General features: G+C 47.1%; 4 protein-coding genes across 4 annotated transcripts; 2 read left to right on the top strand and 2 right to left on the bottom strand.

Moving 5' to 3' along the window:
- The first annotated feature begins 4,637 nt into the window (after window positions 1-4,637).
- LOC130332590 (histone H4-like) lies at window positions 4,638-5,080 on the top strand. Its single transcript, XM_056553759.1, has one exon. The coding sequence runs from the start codon at window positions 4,664-4,666 to the stop codon at window positions 5,078-5,080; it is 417 nt and encodes a 138-aa protein (XP_056409734.1). The 5' UTR covers window positions 4,638-4,663.
- A 2,598-nt stretch (window positions 5,081-7,678) lies between these two features.
- On the bottom strand, window positions 7,679-8,059 carry LOC130332629 (histone H2B 1.1). The gene has a single exon (XM_056553798.1). It carries the CDS (start codon window positions 8,057-8,059, stop codon window positions 7,679-7,681), a length of 381 nt encoding a protein of 126 aa, XP_056409773.1.
- A 337-nt stretch (window positions 8,060-8,396) lies between these two features.
- Window positions 8,397-8,789, top strand: LOC130332591 (histone H2A type 1-like). The gene has a single exon (XM_056553760.1). The coding sequence runs from the start codon at window positions 8,397-8,399 to the stop codon at window positions 8,787-8,789; it is 393 nt and encodes a 130-aa protein (XP_056409735.1).
- A 3,507-nt stretch (window positions 8,790-12,296) lies between these two features.
- On the bottom strand, window positions 12,297-12,979 carry LOC130332589 (histone H1B-like). The gene has a single exon (XM_056553758.1). It carries the CDS (start codon window positions 12,966-12,968, stop codon window positions 12,315-12,317), a length of 654 nt encoding a protein of 217 aa, XP_056409733.1. The 5' UTR covers window positions 12,969-12,979; the 3' UTR covers window positions 12,297-12,314.
- Window positions 12,980-16,650: the final 3,671 nt, after the last annotated feature.

The raw sequence follows: 16,650 nt of genomic DNA, 5'->3' as shown, positions 1-16,650 counted from the left end.
ATACACTGCCACCCAGCCCCCCCGTACCTCATCCCCCATCCTCAGTCTCCTCATACACAGCCACCCAGCCCCCAGTACCCCATCCTCAGTCTCCTCATCACCTCATGCACCACCACCCAGTCCCCCCCGTACCCCATCCTCAGTCTCCTCATCATCTCGTACACCACCACCCAGCCCCCCCCAGTACCCTATCCTCAGTCTCCTCATCACCTCATACACCACCACCCAGCCCCCCCCCCCCCCAGTACCCTATCCTCAGTCTCCTCATCACCTCATACATCACCACCCGGCCCCTGTACCCTATCTTTAGTCTCCTCTTCACCTCATACACCACCACCCAGCCCCCCCTGCACCCCATTCTCATCATAAACCACCACCCAGCCCCCCCACACCCCATCCTCAGTCTCCTCATCACCTCATACACCGCCACAAAGCCCCCTGTACCCCATCCTCAGTCTCCTCATACACAGCCACCCAGCCCCCCAGTACCCTATCCTCAGTCTCCTCATCACCTCATGCACCACCCAGCCCCCCCCCCCAGTACCCCATCCTCAGTCTCCTCATCACCTCATACACCATCACCCAGCCCCCCATACCCCATCCTCAGTTTCCTTATAACCACATACACCGCCACCCAGCCCCCCGTACCTCATCCCCCATCCTCAGTCTCCTCGTACACCACCACCCAGCCCCCCCCCCAGTACCCTATCCTCATTCTCCTTCTCATCACCTCATACACTGCCACCGAGTCCAACCCCCCTAGCACCCCATCCTCAGTCAATCCCCCGAGCACCCCATCCTCAGTCTCCTCGTTGTTAGGTACCCCCACTATCTGTGGTCTCCTCATCAACCGCCCCCCCAGACTCATTAATGAATAACCCCCACAGCCCCAGTCTCCTCATCAGTCAGTCAATCAATCAGGCCCCCCTCCCCCTGCCCTCTTTCTCCTCATCAATCACCCCATCCTCAGACTCCTCATCAATGAATAGAACAAACACACAATGTCCTCATGAGTTTATCACCCCCAGACCCCAGCACCCCCCTCCGGCAGCCTGTCACATGTCTCCTCACCTTCTCACTGCAGCGATGTGGGACGGGCGGCTGCACCTGCCTCTGCATGGTATCGATAACACAGGGCCAGAGGCAGGGATGCATCAGGGGCTTTGTGCTGACGTGCGTGCGTGCCGGTGGGGAGCACGTCTACTCCCATCAGCCCCAGCCCCTGTGGGCCACCCTGGCTATGGGGCCTGGTCGCGATTGTGACCCCTGTGACCTCCATAGCTATGCCACTGCCTCTATATGACCTATGTGATGAATATGATCTATTTGGTATGTGATCTATATGATGCAGGGGTGGCGGTTGTTCTGTCTTCTCAGTGGCATCTGGCACAGGAGGTTACATGTTCCATGCTGCTGGCAGACTTGTTGTCTTAGGGGTGATGACGGATCCTACTGTGCTGAATACTCTCTCTGATTCTACACTTGAGGGTGGATAAAATATCCCTGGTTGTTGTCAGATTTATCCCAGTGTTAAAATGCACACTAAGGTATCGGAACACACAATGGGCTTTTTCCAAGCGTTTCCAGAAATTAAAGAACCTATAATAGACTGACACAAGAAAGTGTCCACAAAATGCTTTATTATTTACAAAAATGATTAAATACAGCAAAATGAGAGCACTCCCATTTTAAAATGGCCCACCCCTAAAAAAACACCAACCCCAAAAACACAAGATGGGGTGCACATATTGGAATATTCCCAGAGACAACGATCAAACAACAGTGTCACATCTCCCTCATAGTGCACGCCATTATGCCATATGATTTACAAACAGTATTAGTTACCTGTTATTGACATGCTGAGGAATGAGAGAGTACACCCCACCACCACCTCAATACGTGTTCTGAATATTTGTCAGGAAGTGGGGGTGGGTGCAACTGCCTGCCTTATAGGGGTACTCCACTGGAAAACATTTTCTTTTAAATAAATTGATGTCAGAAAGTTTATACAGATTTGTAAATTACTTCTATTAAAAAAATCTTAACCCTTCCAGTGCTTATCAGCTGTTGTATACTACAGAGGAAGTTTTTTTTCTTTTTGAATTTCCTTTCTGTCTGTCCACAGTGCTCTATGCTGACACCTCTGTCTATTTTAGGAACTGTTCAGAGCAGGAGAAAATCCCCATGGCAAATCTCTCCTGCTCTGGAAAGTTCCAGAAATTGATAGATGTTTCAGCAGAGAGCACTGTGGTCAGACAGAAAAGAAATTCAAAAATAAAAACTTCCTTTGGAGCATTCAGCAGCTGATAAGTACTGGAAGGATTAATATATTTTAATAGAAGTAATTTACAAATCTGTTTAACTTTCTGACACCTGTCGATTTAAAATAAAATGTATTTAAAGGGTTACTCCACTGCTAGACATCTTATCCCCTATCCCAGCAACGGGACCCCCTTGATCTTCCGCTGCACCTGGCATTCAAAACAAATGCTGGTTTCTTGCGGCAGTGGTGGTTATGTCATGGTTATGCCCCTCGTGAATTCACGACACACACCCCTTTCATAGACATGAATAGAGTGGGTGTGATGTCACCAGGGGGTGTGGCCATGATGTCACAATCACGGCCTCCATCTTTGAGTGATCTAAGAAAAACTTGCTACACTATTACTATACACCACTAGAGGGATCCCTGGGTCAACATGATATAATATGATATAAAGACATAATATGATATGTAAGGAACATGGGGTGAGGGGATTTATCAAATTATTTGGTCTTTTTTTTGTTTACTTTTGTCGCAAATTACCAGGCGCAGTCACTTTTTGCATTTTTTGGTGCGATAAACCTAATTGGTCAGAAACCAAAGTCTTGTATTTCAGTTGAATATTTAGTCAGGAAGGTGCAGTGGTAACAAATTCACTATCTGCAACTTTTCTAAAAGTCACAAATTTTGAGGGCAAAAGGCTTTGAAGAGTCGAAAACCTAAGTAAGCCTGGACCACACTTAAAATATCGTAGAGTCACATCTTTTTTTTTCTATTTGAGCAATAGTTATCAAACACCTTGCGACAAAAACACTTCACAAGAGTTGATCAATATCCCCAATGATATCCATCTTTTACATGGATCATATGAATTAGTAAATATTTACAATCATAATAATTAATATATTCATGATCAATAACTAGTGGATGCATCAATAGTGAGCAATTAAATAATTTAATTTATAATTAGATTGTATGGGTATTAATGTAATCATGGATTTAATTTAAAAAAACTAAACAAAACATTATAAATCCACAGCCCCTGCCCCACAGCTCCAAGGAGATCACATAATTCAGGATCTGGGAGATGGAAAATCTGTAACTCCACATCCTAATATACAAACCCTTCTATATTGCATCACTTTATTATAATGTTTTGTTATATCAAGCACAATACAGATGTATTTATTTGTTCCTGATCCCCTTAGGACACTTATACACCCTGTTTATTCTATACTAGATATAATAACACAGCACAATAATTTCAGCTGCTCTTAAAAGTCTTAGTCACCATCCATAGTTGTATCTATTTGCGCCTCTGTAACTTGTATCAGCACCTGGGAAATACAAATACTTGTTACTATTTGGTAACATGTAAAGATTAGAATACAAAGCTCTCACCACCAGGTGTCGCTATTGTAACACAATGTATCTGATCTGTATAAACTGTAACTGGAAGGATTTATACTGCTGTGATAGACGATCTCTATGGATAGATGTGATTTAAGGAAGTTATGATTTACCCAAATTTGGGGGTACATTTAACTCTTTCGATAGCTGGTTTTGCACATGGTGTTTTATCCATCCTGAGAATTATTGGGCTTATTTGTTTGTATGGTATTTTAATACCAATGCAGCCCCGAATGGAGTCTGATTATAGGGGGCGCTGTACTGCACAGTAAAGATTTAGGGGTAGTGACCGCTGACCGTGATTGGGATATGAAGGGGGAAAGCAAAGAGCAGACATAAGGAGGACACTGAAGGGTTAACTGTGTGGGCGGAGATATTAGCCCCGATACTGGAGGTTCATTGGTTGATCACCGGAGATCATGTGATTGTGATATTCCCGATCTTCGGCTGATCGTTTTCCCGCTCTCTCCCCTTCTATCATATAACACGTGGGGTCAGGCTCTCGGACGATTATTCTCGGTCACTCTCATTGCACATATCGGGGCTCCATATAATGTCGTACAATGTGTGCAGGGTCTTGGTGCCCGGGGGGTGAGCAGTCCTGTAGACCTGGTAATGCTGCCCGAGTGATCGATCCATTCACAAGAATCGTTCTGCCATCTGCTGCTCCCCGCACACACATTATACACCTGACAGATTATTGTGCTGCTATTGATCCTCTCCCATGTGTGTAACATACAGCTCACACACCTGCCCGATCACCATTCCCGCTCGGTACAATGACGACTGCTCTTCTCTACATTGTTGGGGAGAATCGCGGTAAGAAAAAAAAAAAAAAAAAAAAAAAAAAACTGATTATTTAGAATCGGAAAATGCAGCAAACGTTTCGTAATGGGCGGGATATTCAAAACCTTCTCGTCTCGTGTTCAGCCAATCAATGAAAAGGGGAGGGGTCAGGAATGTAAATTTGGTTAAAAGAAACGCCCCCGGATGATGTCATATTTGTTACAGTTCTCTGTCTGGTCCGCTCCTGTGCTATATAATCAGGACTCGGCCGCACTCAGTATTCTGCAGTCTACTCGCTACATAGAGAAGATGTCTGGACGCGGTAAAGGAGGGAAAGGTCTCGGTAAGGGCGGAGCCAAGCGGCACAGGAAGGTGCTCCGGGATAACATCCAGGGCATCACCAAGCCTGCTATCCGCCGTCTAGCTCGCAGGGGAGGCGTGAAGCGCATCTCCGGCCTCATCTATGAAGAGACTCGCGGTGTCCTGAAGGTTTTCCTGGAGAACGTCATCCGTGACGCCGTCACCTACACCGAGCACGCCAAGAGGAAGACCGTCACCGCTATGGACGTGGTGTACGCCCTCAAGCGCCAGGGCCGCACTCTCTACGGCTTCGGAGGTTAATTCTGCTTCTACTCGGCTCCATCTCATCAACCCAAAGGCTCTTCTCAGAGCCGCCCACATGTTCTATGGAAAGGCTACAATTCCTTGTGTCTTCTGTACTGAGAGGTTGTGTGATCGGTGTTTTGCTCTTGTGGTTGCGGTGTTTTTTTTTCCCTTTTCTGCCATAATCTCTGCACCTGATCAGTCTATCGGTGTTTCCCTCTATCTGCTCCGGGGGATCTCCTCTGAATGTTCTGACTACTGCCCTCATCTTCCTCCGTGATTCTAGTTACTGTTTCAATCTACACTCATCTTCTCCAGATTACATTACTTCCCTCCCCACCATATCAGTCATTACCTCCCTAAAGAGTCCGTGTTATAGAAGATGCAGATCTCCTGATAATATCCGGGTAACAATTATCTATATCCCGCTATCTGGACAAATAAGCCTTCACTCTATAACACCTGTAGGTTAATGGAGCTGTTCACACCCAAGTATATTGTATATATATTCCGCCTGTTCTCATAAGCAGAATCCCGGGATTGTTCTCTGCAGTTAACCCTCTCAGTGCTGAGTTCAGTTACTATAGTGATGTAGATCGTGTCCTCTGCAGTGTAATGCGCCTGTGTGATCGGTGCTGCTGGCTTCAGTCTCCCGACACCTGTGACCGTAATTGGTGCAGAGGACACTGAAGGGTTAACTCTAGGCGGAGTTATAGACCCGAATGTTCGCTCATTGGATGATCACCGCAGTTGACTATTTTGAAATCCCCGCTCTTCTTCTGGTCGTTTCTCCCTTTGTCTCGTCCTCTTCCCTGTACACGTGACTACATTCCTCTGGTTTCTGTAAATAGGAAGAAAAAGGCGGCGGAGGGGAAACTGTTAGGGGCCGATCAGGGGGATTCTATTGAGGCCTTTGCGGTAGAAGGAGAGAGGACACTATGTCCGGGGCTGACATCACAATGGTGGGTGTATACGGGGTCTTCCCTGCAGAGTATATAGAGGAGCCGCGTCCCTGTCCTATTCCAGACCTGATACCGATCACATCCTGCACCCTCCCCCAGCAGCCTGACACCTTCTCCTGAAGAGGAGGCGGCGGGGAAAGTATTTTTGATACATTTTATTGTTCTATGTATTAAATTACTGGAAAAGATCGCCCAGTGTGAACACTGATCGTGCGGTTGTTTTACAATCTATTTTACCTGTCAGCGATCACCGTGTATTTAAACCTGATGAAGTCTTAGTGGGGGGAGAGATTCCAGGGCCCGTCATTGATGAAATCCTTCCCGATCTGGATATAACGCGTGTCCGTGTGAATATAGCGTTAACTATAGAAAAGCCTTGGATGAATCTTCTGAAATTAAAATATGATAACAAAAAAATCAAGATGGAACATAATACCAATAAAACGAGGAAAGATGCAAAAAAAGAAAATAAAACATTGATCATGAAGCATAAAAGTAGTCACAGGGCTAGTAGTATTATTGGTTACAATAGATAATAATCTAAACCACTGAAATGCGTCTGGTTACCCCCATCTATGTCACCACACAACTGGAAAATCATTTGCGCAAAAAACAAGCGCTAGATTGTGACAACTTTCAATCATTAACTCTTTAGCGAGGACTCTACTCCAGTATTATCACTGGGAACATCCAGACCGCACCTGGACACCACCGATCTCTCCCCTTCAGGCTTCCATGCACGGCCGGTTTATTCACAAGCTGAGACCGAGACAGCGGGAGGGTGATCGGTGTATGAGTGGGAGCGCTGTGCGGTTATCTACACCAGACTTTTACTTATAATTCATGACTAGAATTAATTTCCAAAGATTATAACCAACGGCAGCTGTGCGAGCATTGCGCATAGGATTAGGATCTTTATTGGTGGCATACACGAGAATGAGGGGGATCTCTCCATTGTTATCGGGTCTGGAAGAAGCGGGAAATTCAAACCCTGAACGTCCTGTGATCAGCCAATGTGTGAGTGTGGAAAGGGGCATTAATAAATTATCATTGACCCATCGGGATTTATATAGAATTAATGCTGCCTATGAGCGGAGAAATACCCTGATACTGTGGTGTCCTCCCTGCTGTGTAGAGTCGGGCTCGGGTCCTTTGTCATTTCATTGTAGTAAACATGCCGCTAAAGGGTTAACAATCAGCCGTGCGCGCGGTCCCGATTACAATGGAGAGATCTCCCCGAGATGTAGAGGCTGATTCTGTGGCTGACTACTACCCTCATCCTCCTTGTTTCTCTATTGTCCCCTCCCAGTCAGTGCACAAAGATTATAGCAGCAGGATGAGTGTCTCATAATAAACCCCAGCGATTCCGATCAATAGATTCCCCGATCAGTGAATGAGGATTTATTGATCGTGGAGAGACGACGTGTGGGCACAGGAGAATATACACCCTGCAGTCAGGGAGAACCGCAGCCGCCGCTCTGATCTCACCCGATGCAGAATATATATAGTATCAATAGACTGTACTGACAGAATAGCGGCCACATAGACAGAAGAGAATACGGGGAATACAGACAGGAGAAGCTCCAGCTCTATTATAGACAATGTGGGTGGCTCTTAGAAGAGCCTTTGGGGTGACAGCAGGAGGCGGAGCAGGTTACTTGGCGCTGGTGTACTTGGTGACGGCCTTGGTGCCCTCGGACACGGCGTGCTTGGCCAGCTCTCCAGGCAGCAGCAGGCGCACGGCGGTCTGGATCTCCCGGGAGGTGATGGTGGAGCGCTTGTTGTAGTGAGCCAGGCGGGAGGCTTCCCCTGCGATGCGCTCGAAGATATCATTCACAAAGGAGTTCATGATGCCCATGGCCTTGGAGGAGATGCCGGTGTCAGGGTGGACCTGCTTGAGCACCTTGTACACGTAGATGGCATAGCTTTCCTTCCTGGTCTTCCTTCGCTTCTTGCCGTCCTTCTTCTGAGTCTTGGTCACGGCTTTCTTGGAGCCTTTCTTGGGCGCTGGAGCAGACTTGGCGGGATCAGGCATGATGATCAGTCACAATCCTTCTTCACTAGAACAGAGAGAGAATAATGATGCTTCCTCCTCCCACCGCAGCCGTATTTATAGGCAGCCCATGCAAATGAGAAATGCTGTCTGCTCGCTGTTCTACTGGAGGAGCAAATCATGTGACCTGTGGGAGCGTCCTAAACCACGCCCTGGGAATTATTTATTGGTCAAGTCTCGTCACCATTGGCCGGATTCAAATCTACCCAATCACAGGAGCCGGAGGGCGGAGCTGAAACCTATAAAAGGCAGCAGAAGGAAAAATAATAGTTACATCTCGGAGAGGATTCTCTTGAACATTTGGGATTCACTTACCATTATGTCTGGACGCGGCAAACAAGGAGGGAAGGTTCGGGCTAAGGCAAAGACCCGCTCATCCCGGGCAGGACTTCAGTTCCCCGTCGGTCGTGTGCACAGGCTTCTCCGCAAAGGGAACTATGCCGAGAGGGTGGGCGCCGGTGCTCCCGTGTACCTGGCCGCTGTGCTGGAGTATTTAACCGCTGAGATCCTGGAATTGGCCGGTAATGCCGCCCGGGACAACAAGAAGACCCGCATCATCCCCCGTCACCTGCAGTTGGCCGTGCGCAATGACGAGGAGCTGAACAAGCTGCTGGGAGGGGTGACCATCGCCCAGGGAGGCGTCCTCCCCAACATCCAGGCCGTGCTGCTGCCCAAAAAGACCGAGAGCAGCAAAGCGGCAAAGAACAAGTGATCACCGCTTATCCCAGACCCATCCTGAACACCAAAGGCTCTTCTAAGAGCCACCCACATTGTCTACTACAGAGCTGGCACCGCTGATCTCGGGTGTGAAAGGGATTTGAGCTGCTATATTTTTCTTACGTAGGACTACGTGTGGGTTGTGCCGAATGTAGTTGGTATCTGAGGGTTAATTCTCTTGTAATGAGTACATTTTCTTAAGTGACCGCAGTGTAGAGATGGCGCCCCCTATACTGTAACCTCCTGAACACATCGGATCTCCAGCCGATCAGGGGTCAGCGCTTCTCCATCGCTGGTTACATATAGATCCCGGCACTCGCTGTATACAGTGCCCGGGAATTATCGCCCCAGAGCCGGCCGGTCCTGACACCTTATTACATGGAGACAATGAGCGCTTTGTATCCGACTATAGAACTGTTATGTTCCCGCTCATTCTACAGTTATCGCTGTAGAATGAAAATGTTGACTAAATAAAAATATAAATGACACAAATATAATTAAGAATAAAACGAGGGAAGTTGTAGTAAACTAGATATTCTCAGCTGGGTCGCTCGGAGTACAATAACATTGATCATGAAACATAATAGTCATCTCAGAGCCCTTTAGATACTAGGATTATTGGTTAAAATAGATAGTAATCACATAAAAACATAAAATAGTTAACCCATTAATGCACTAGTAAAACAGACAGATCGGTGAAGTGAAGGAAATTCTGAGTTGTTATAAAGAGTAACAATCCCGCTAGATGTAACGAATGAGACTAGAAACACTTTGTTACTAAGAAAATGTCTCAATATTCATTCCAATAAAGAAACATAAAACACCATTTGAATAGTTTTGGTTGGACACGATGTATGATATCGCACTGTGTGTATGCTACCAATGAAAATGTGAGTCCTATGCGCAATATTCGTAAATTAGAGTCCTGAACTAATAGTAAAAGGCCGGTGTACACTCACCGCTCACCCTCCTGCTGTCCCGGCTCAGCTTGTGAATAAATCGGCCTGAGGGGGAGAGATCGGTGGTGTCTATTTTAAACAATAATATTAGTAACCACAGGGTCCTGAGATTACTTTTGATTCATGATAAATGGTGTGTGTGTATATATGTGTATTTTATTTTTTTCCCCTGTAACTTTCCTCCTTTTATTCTGATCAATTTAATTGTTCCTTTTGCTCCATTTTTTTCCTTCCATTATTAGTCTCCCATTCTCTATCCCTTCCCTCCCAGGAGGCTGAGATTCTCGGACACTTATTCGGATAGAGAACACCGAAGGTCTAGGAGATTATTTACTATTAATAGATTAGTCCTGAGCTTTTCTATTAGCGCTATATTCACACGGACACGCGTTATATTCAGATCGGGAAGGATTTCATCAATGACGGGCCCGGAAATCTCTTCCCCCAATAAGACTTCATCAGGTCTAAATACACTGTGATCGCTGACAGGTAAAATAGATTGTAAAACAACCGCACGGTCAGTGTTCACACTGGGCGATCTCTTGCAGCAGAGTGACATAATATCGGAATGTATTACATTAAATCACTACAAACTAACAATGTATAAAATACAGGATAGCTTTCCCCGCCGCATTCTCAGCAGTGTCCGGCTGCAGGGTGTGATCGGTATCAGGTCTGGAATAGGACAGGGACGCGGCTCCTCTATATACTCTGCAGGGAAGACCCCGTATACACCCACCATTGTGATGTCAGCCCCGGACACAGCGTCCTCTCTCCTACCGCATCAGCCTCACTAGAATCCCCCTGATCGGCACCAACAGTTTCCCCTCCGCAGCCTTTTTCTTCCTATTTACAGAAACCAGAGGAATGTAGTCACGTGTACAGGGAAGAGGACGAGACAAAGGGAGAAACGACCAGAAGAAGAGCGGGGATTTCAAAATAGTCAACTGCGGTGATCATCCAATGAGCGAACATTCGGGTCTATAACTCCGCCTAGAGTTAACCCTTTAGTGCCCGCTCGTTTCCCCTCTATGCACCAATTACGATCCCAAGTGTCGGGAGACAGAAGCCAGCAGCACCGATCACACACAGGCGCATTACACTGCAGAGGACACGATCTTCATCACTATAGTAACTGAACATAACTCAGCACTGAGGGTTAAAGGCAGAGAACAATCCCGGGATCCTGCTTATGAAAACAGGCGGAGTATAGGAGCAGAACAATGGAGAGGATAAGGAATCAGCTCGTTCTATAGATAATTTGGTGGCTCTGAAAAGAGCCTTTGTGTTGTATGCGGGTCTCGGGCAGATCTAAGCTCGCTCCCCACGGATCCTGCGGGCCAGCTGGATGTCTTTGGGCATGATGGTGACTCTCTTGGCATGGATGGCGCACAGATTGGTGTCCTCAAAGAGTCCCACCAGATAAGCCTCGCTGGCCTCCTGCAGGGCCATGACCGCCGAGCTCTGGAAGCGAAGATCGGTCTTGAAGTCCTGGGCGATCTCCCTCACCAGGCGCTGGAAGGGGAGCTTCCGGATCAGCAGCTCAGTGGACTTCTGGTAGCGGCGGATCTCACGGAGAGCCACTGTACCTGGACGGTAGCGGTGAGGCTTCTTCACCCCGCCAGTGGCGGGAGCGCTCTTCCTGGCGGCCTTGGTAGCCAGCTGCTTGCGGGGAGCTTTCCCTCCGGTGGATTTACGAGCGGTCTGCTTGGTCCTGGCCATGATTCTACGTACACAGCGGAGAAGTGATGGGAAGAGAGGAAAGAGCGGAATATTTATACTCCTGGTCTCATCAGCATTGGCTCATGTAAACCCCACCCCTGCATCCCATTGGCTGATTCTTACAACCAATGAGCCCGCCAAAATACATGTGACGTCAACAATTGTTCTTTGTTAGAAAGAGGCAGGACCCATCCTCGCCCTATTCGGCCCTTCCCCATTTCGGGTGTTCACACTGAATATAGGGGAGCGGCAGGCAATCAGACTCTATTCGGGACTGCATGACTTTATATAGTAATAAAACTATGCAGCAAACTAACCCTCAGGATGGGGGAAATAATATGTACACAACCTATTACCCAAAGGGTTACATTTATCCCCAAATATCTGGTATATTAATAATTGCCATAATCCCGTCTATCCTTAGGGCGTCATTTATCACAGCAGTGTAAATCCTTATAGTTTATACACAAGATCTACAATGTGTTACAATAGTGACACCTGGTGGAGAGATTTATAATCTTTTTGTTGCCGATTTGTAACAATATTTATATTTCCCCCAAGCGCTGACCCTACAAGTGTTACAGAAAGATACAACTATGGTTGGTTACAGAACAGACTCAGCTGAGTGTTCATAAGGGGATCTAGAACTAGTAAAGGCAGATGTATTGGGATTGATAAAATATAATAAAGTGATGATAATATAGAAGGGATTTATATCACTGTATTATATTCTTTATACATCCCGGTGTTACACGGGCGGTGATCATACAGCTCTGGTGGGAGGAGGTGGTGGCTCTGAAAAGAGCCTTTGAGGGATAAGTACAGGACGAGGCTCCCGATTATTTCTTAGCCGCGCTCTTCTTGGCTTTAGTCACCTTCTTTGCCGGGCTTTTGGCAGCTTTGGGTTTGGCCGCCTTCTTAGCAGGGCTCTTGGCAGCTTTGGGTTTGGCCGCCTTCTTAGCCGGGCTCTTGGTCACCTTCTTGGGGGCAGCCTTCGGCTTCTTGGGGCTCTTGGCCGCTGCAGGCTTCTTGGCTTTCTTCGGGCTCTTGGCCGCGCTCGGAGCCTTCTTTGGCTTCTTAGGGGATTTGGTTGATTTCTTAGCTGCTGCAGGTTTCTTGGCCGCAGCCGCCGGCTTCTTCTTGGCCTCCTTGTCCTTGGTCTCCTGCTGCTTCTTGTTGATCTTGAAGGATCCGGAGGCGCCGCTGCCTTTCACCTGGAGCAGGGTTCCCTTGGTCACCAGCCCCTTGATGGCCAGCTTCAGGCGGCCGTTGTTTCGGTCTACATCGTATCCTCCGGCAGCCAGAGCCTTCTTCAGGGCAGCCAGAGACACCCCACTGCGCTCCTTAGAGGCGGACACGGCTTTAACGAGCAGCTCGGACACGCTGGGACCGGAGGGTTTGTGGCTTTTCTTGGCAGCTGATTTCTTCGGCTGCTTCTTGGATTTTGCGGCCGGTTCGGCGGGAGGAGCAGCGACTGGTGCGGTTTCTGCCATCTTAGAACTCAAAAATATCGTGAACGATAAATGCTGAGACCGGAGCTGCTGGCGCCTCTTATATGTACAGCGGCTGCGCAATGATTGGCTGCTGAGATGTCACCGTCCGGAGCTGCTATTGGCTGACACAGAGCACAGGCCCCGCCCCATCCCGTCTGGACCCGGGCGAAGTTCCGCTACAACCTTGTGCTTCCCTGCCCGGGATAAAAGATCTTTAGCGGCTAGAACCGGACAGGCGAGCTCCCCTTCTCCGTGTCTTATTCCTCCCCAACATCCCCCCTAACAGTTTATACCCGTCACTGGCGGAGGTGCCGGGAAGGAGCCGGGAGGAGGCCCCGGGATCTCCATCACAGTCTTCCCGATCTGCACATCACTGTGTATCCGGGAATATAAATCTGCTGCTGGGGATCGTTCCTTCTATTCCCGGCACCGGTCACCATCACACGGATCTTTACTACAACATCTACCGTCCAGGAAGCTGATTGCACGATGCGGAGACGGCCTGGAGCTGCTGAGAGCCCCGGAGGGTAACACAGGCGGCGCCTCCGCTCACTGCCAGCTCCCTGTCCTGATATATAGATATAATACGGACAACGTGTCCATTTACTGACCCGGAGATGATGGGGGGAGTTGTCCACAAGTAGATGTGATGACTGTTCTCTCCTTCATCTTCCTTACAGCTTCCCGACCCATAACACCCGCAGATGTCTCCTCATGTCTGCAGAGAGCACATGGCCCGGGTGCGGGGGGAGGAGGAGCAGGATTTGGACCTAGAGCTGGGGCTCCTACCCCTGGGGATATTCTCTCACATCCCGGCTGTGCAGGAGGTCAGGGGGAAGGGGATACAGATTCTCCATGATGGGGAATTATGTCATCTCCCTGTTGTTATTCTTTGTAATCTCCAACGTGTTTTGAAGCCACCGGGCAGGAGCTGTCACAGCTGATCCGGCTTCGGGGAGTGTTCGGGCCGGGAACTGAGGAAGGAGATGCCGCAGGTATAAGATCTGATCCGGTCCCCGACTGAAGCTCTGGAAGTAGAAGTGGTCGGGTCGGAGGATCGTGTCCGGGCTGCTCAGCGGTGAGAAAGGAGACAGTGATAGCGGGAACCGGCGAGGACAGAGCGGAGGGAGCGGAGAGCAGTGACGGGGTCAGAGGGGCTGAAGATGGAAGGAGAAGTGAGGAGAACAAAGAAGATTCTGAGAAATAAAGTCAGAATCCTGATCCAGATACAAGAGACTCCGTATTCTCTGTAGGATCCTTCCCCCTCACAGAATGTCTTCCATCCCCAGATCCCTCGTCTATTAAGTGATGACCCCGAGGATCCTATTGTGATTTCTCTCACAGATTATCTCCATTACAGGACCTGCTTGTACATTACCAGGATGACATCGGGGATTCTTATATTGGTTGTGTATATGGTCCTGATAACAGAGAACATTATACCTGGGAGAGAAAGCCCTATCCCGGCCGCTGTACTGATACTTCCATGTCATATTTGTATTCCACACAACAATTGTATAAAGCCAGCCCGCCTGCTGAATCCCAGCTCCTGTGCTCGGGAAAGGTGGAGAGCCGCACAGCAAGCATCAGACTGCCGACATCCAAGAGGAACTCCAGCCCGGGCGGACAATAAAACTCTTCTTCTTTATTATCTTCTAATTAATAATGTAATAAAATATTGTATTTACCTTATACAATGCACGGAATTATAATGTATCATATTAATATAAATGGTTTATATAGATAACAATGTGAATTCATACAGATGTAACAGGCTAAGTCCACAAACTAGACTCCACCCTACAGGTTCGAAACGGGATATAACACGGTATAAGTCTCTATAACCATAAATCCTCATGTCTCTGATAGAATGATGTCTTTTATACTTCCATTGTAAATGTGCAGAGAGAACGATGACGTCACGGCCCATGTACATTAGGGACATGTCACCTACTGTGTTACAGAATGTCCATGTCATGTATTATATAGATGACACCAGACCCACAGCCCATCCACAACGGGGAAACATTATAAAGTAATAAATTCTTTGTTTTGTGCAGTCTCTCCAGGACAAACACATCTTATTCACTCTTTATGATGGACTCCTGTCTGTTAGTTTCCACGTTGATACATTAGTTATTTATTCATTTGTTTATTCTTATTCATACATTGTTGTTACATTGTATACTTTTGTAACTCCCCTTCCTGCTCTCAACGAGACTTCTCAGGAGTATTAGGGGTTAATGAGCAGAGACTGTAATAGAGTAATGGGCAGTATAGAGCTTTATCTCCAAGACGTGTATGACGTCACTATAATGTTATATCGTCTATACATAATAATAGATAGGAATCCTCAATTCTGTAATAGATCCCAGAGATCATCACTGAATAGACGAGGGATCTGCGGATACAATACAGTCTGTGAAGGATCCCACAGAAAGTCCGGATCGTCTTATATCTGGATCAGGATTATTACTTTCCTTCTCAGAATCTTCTCCTTTGTTCTCTTCCCTTATTCTTCATCTTCAGCCCCTCTGACCCCCTCACTGCTCTCCGCTCCCTCCGCTGTCCTCGCCGGTTCCCGCTATCCCTGTCTCCTTTCTCCCGCTCTCTTCTCACCGCTGAGCAGCCCGGAGATCACCCGCCGACCCCACCAGTTCCACATCCAGAGCTTCAGTCGGATCATATCTTATACCTGCGGCATCTTCCTCCTCTCTTACCGACCGAACACTCCCCGGAGCCCGTGTATTTTCCTCCAGACAGCAGAGATCCTGAAGAGAAGGAAGCGCCATCATAGTCTGGTGTATTTGGGGAATCCTGTTGGGGTTTACTGGGGCAGAACAGGACAGGAGCGCAGATATACTGAGGGATTAGAGCCCAGGATGTAAGGGGAGGAGGCCGAGGGTTTACAGAAGTCTTGGGGCGCATTGCCAATCATACATATCATCAGGAGACACTTTGGACACTTTGACCTCTTAATTTTACCCCAAAACCTTTGAACCGATTATTAAAATGTAGCTTTTAAATACTCATTACATACACTGTAGTATAACCTGCGTTTTATATAAAACAAATTAAGAGTGGGTGAGAAATGTGTGTGTGTGTGTGTGTGTGTGTATATATATATATATATATATATATATATATATATATATATATATATATATATATATATATATATATATATACACACACACACACACACACACACACACACACACACACACACTACAATGCATATGCCTTTGTCCTAGATCCTCAAGAAGAGACACAAGCTCCCGGCTTGACTATATTCTCCATATTAGAGAAACTGGTATCGTGGTGTTCATATAACATCTAGTTGTATCTGTTTGCTACTCTGTAACAATTTTAGTGTCAGTTCTTGAGGAAATGTAAATACTTGTTACAATTTGGCAACATGCAAAGTTTAGAATACAAAGCTCTCACCACCAGGTGTCGCTATTGTAACACTCACTGCAACTGATTTGTATATCCTGAAACTGTAAGAATTTCGTGCAGTGACTAATAGAAAATATTTATTGGAAATTATTAATATTGATTAACCAGAAACATTGTGCTGATTTTAACCCTCTAATCTACTTAATAGGTTGTGGACATATGAAGTTACTAACCCATTCTGAGAATTACTGGGCATTTTGTTCGATCATGGGGGCGCTCTACT

Source organism: Hyla sarda, unplaced genomic scaffold, assembly GCF_029499605.1.
Source record: "Hyla sarda isolate aHylSar1 unplaced genomic scaffold, aHylSar1.hap1 scaffold_38, whole genome shotgun sequence".
Lineage (NCBI taxonomy): Eukaryota > Metazoa > Chordata > Amphibia > Anura > Hylidae > Hyla > Hyla sarda.
Note: the sequence above shows the minus strand (reverse complement) of the source record. Positions and strands in the feature narration are given on the sequence as shown.

Bases quoted from the DNA above. Each gene is read 5' to 3' on its own strand.
- LOC130332591 (XM_056553760.1), top strand. From the start codon at position 8,397: ATGTCTGGACGCGGCAAACAAGGAGGGAAGGTTCGGGCTAAGGCAAAG.
- LOC130332590 (XM_056553759.1), top strand. From the start codon at position 4,664: ATGATGTCATATTTGTTACAGTTCTCTGTCTGGTCCGCTCCTGTGCTA.
- LOC130332589 (XM_056553758.1), bottom strand. From the start codon at position 12,968: ATGGCAGAAACCGCACCAGTCGCTGCTCCTCCCGCCGAACCGGCCGCA.
- LOC130332629 (XM_056553798.1), bottom strand. From the start codon at position 8,059: ATGCCTGATCCCGCCAAGTCTGCTCCAGCGCCCAAGAAAGGCTCCAAG.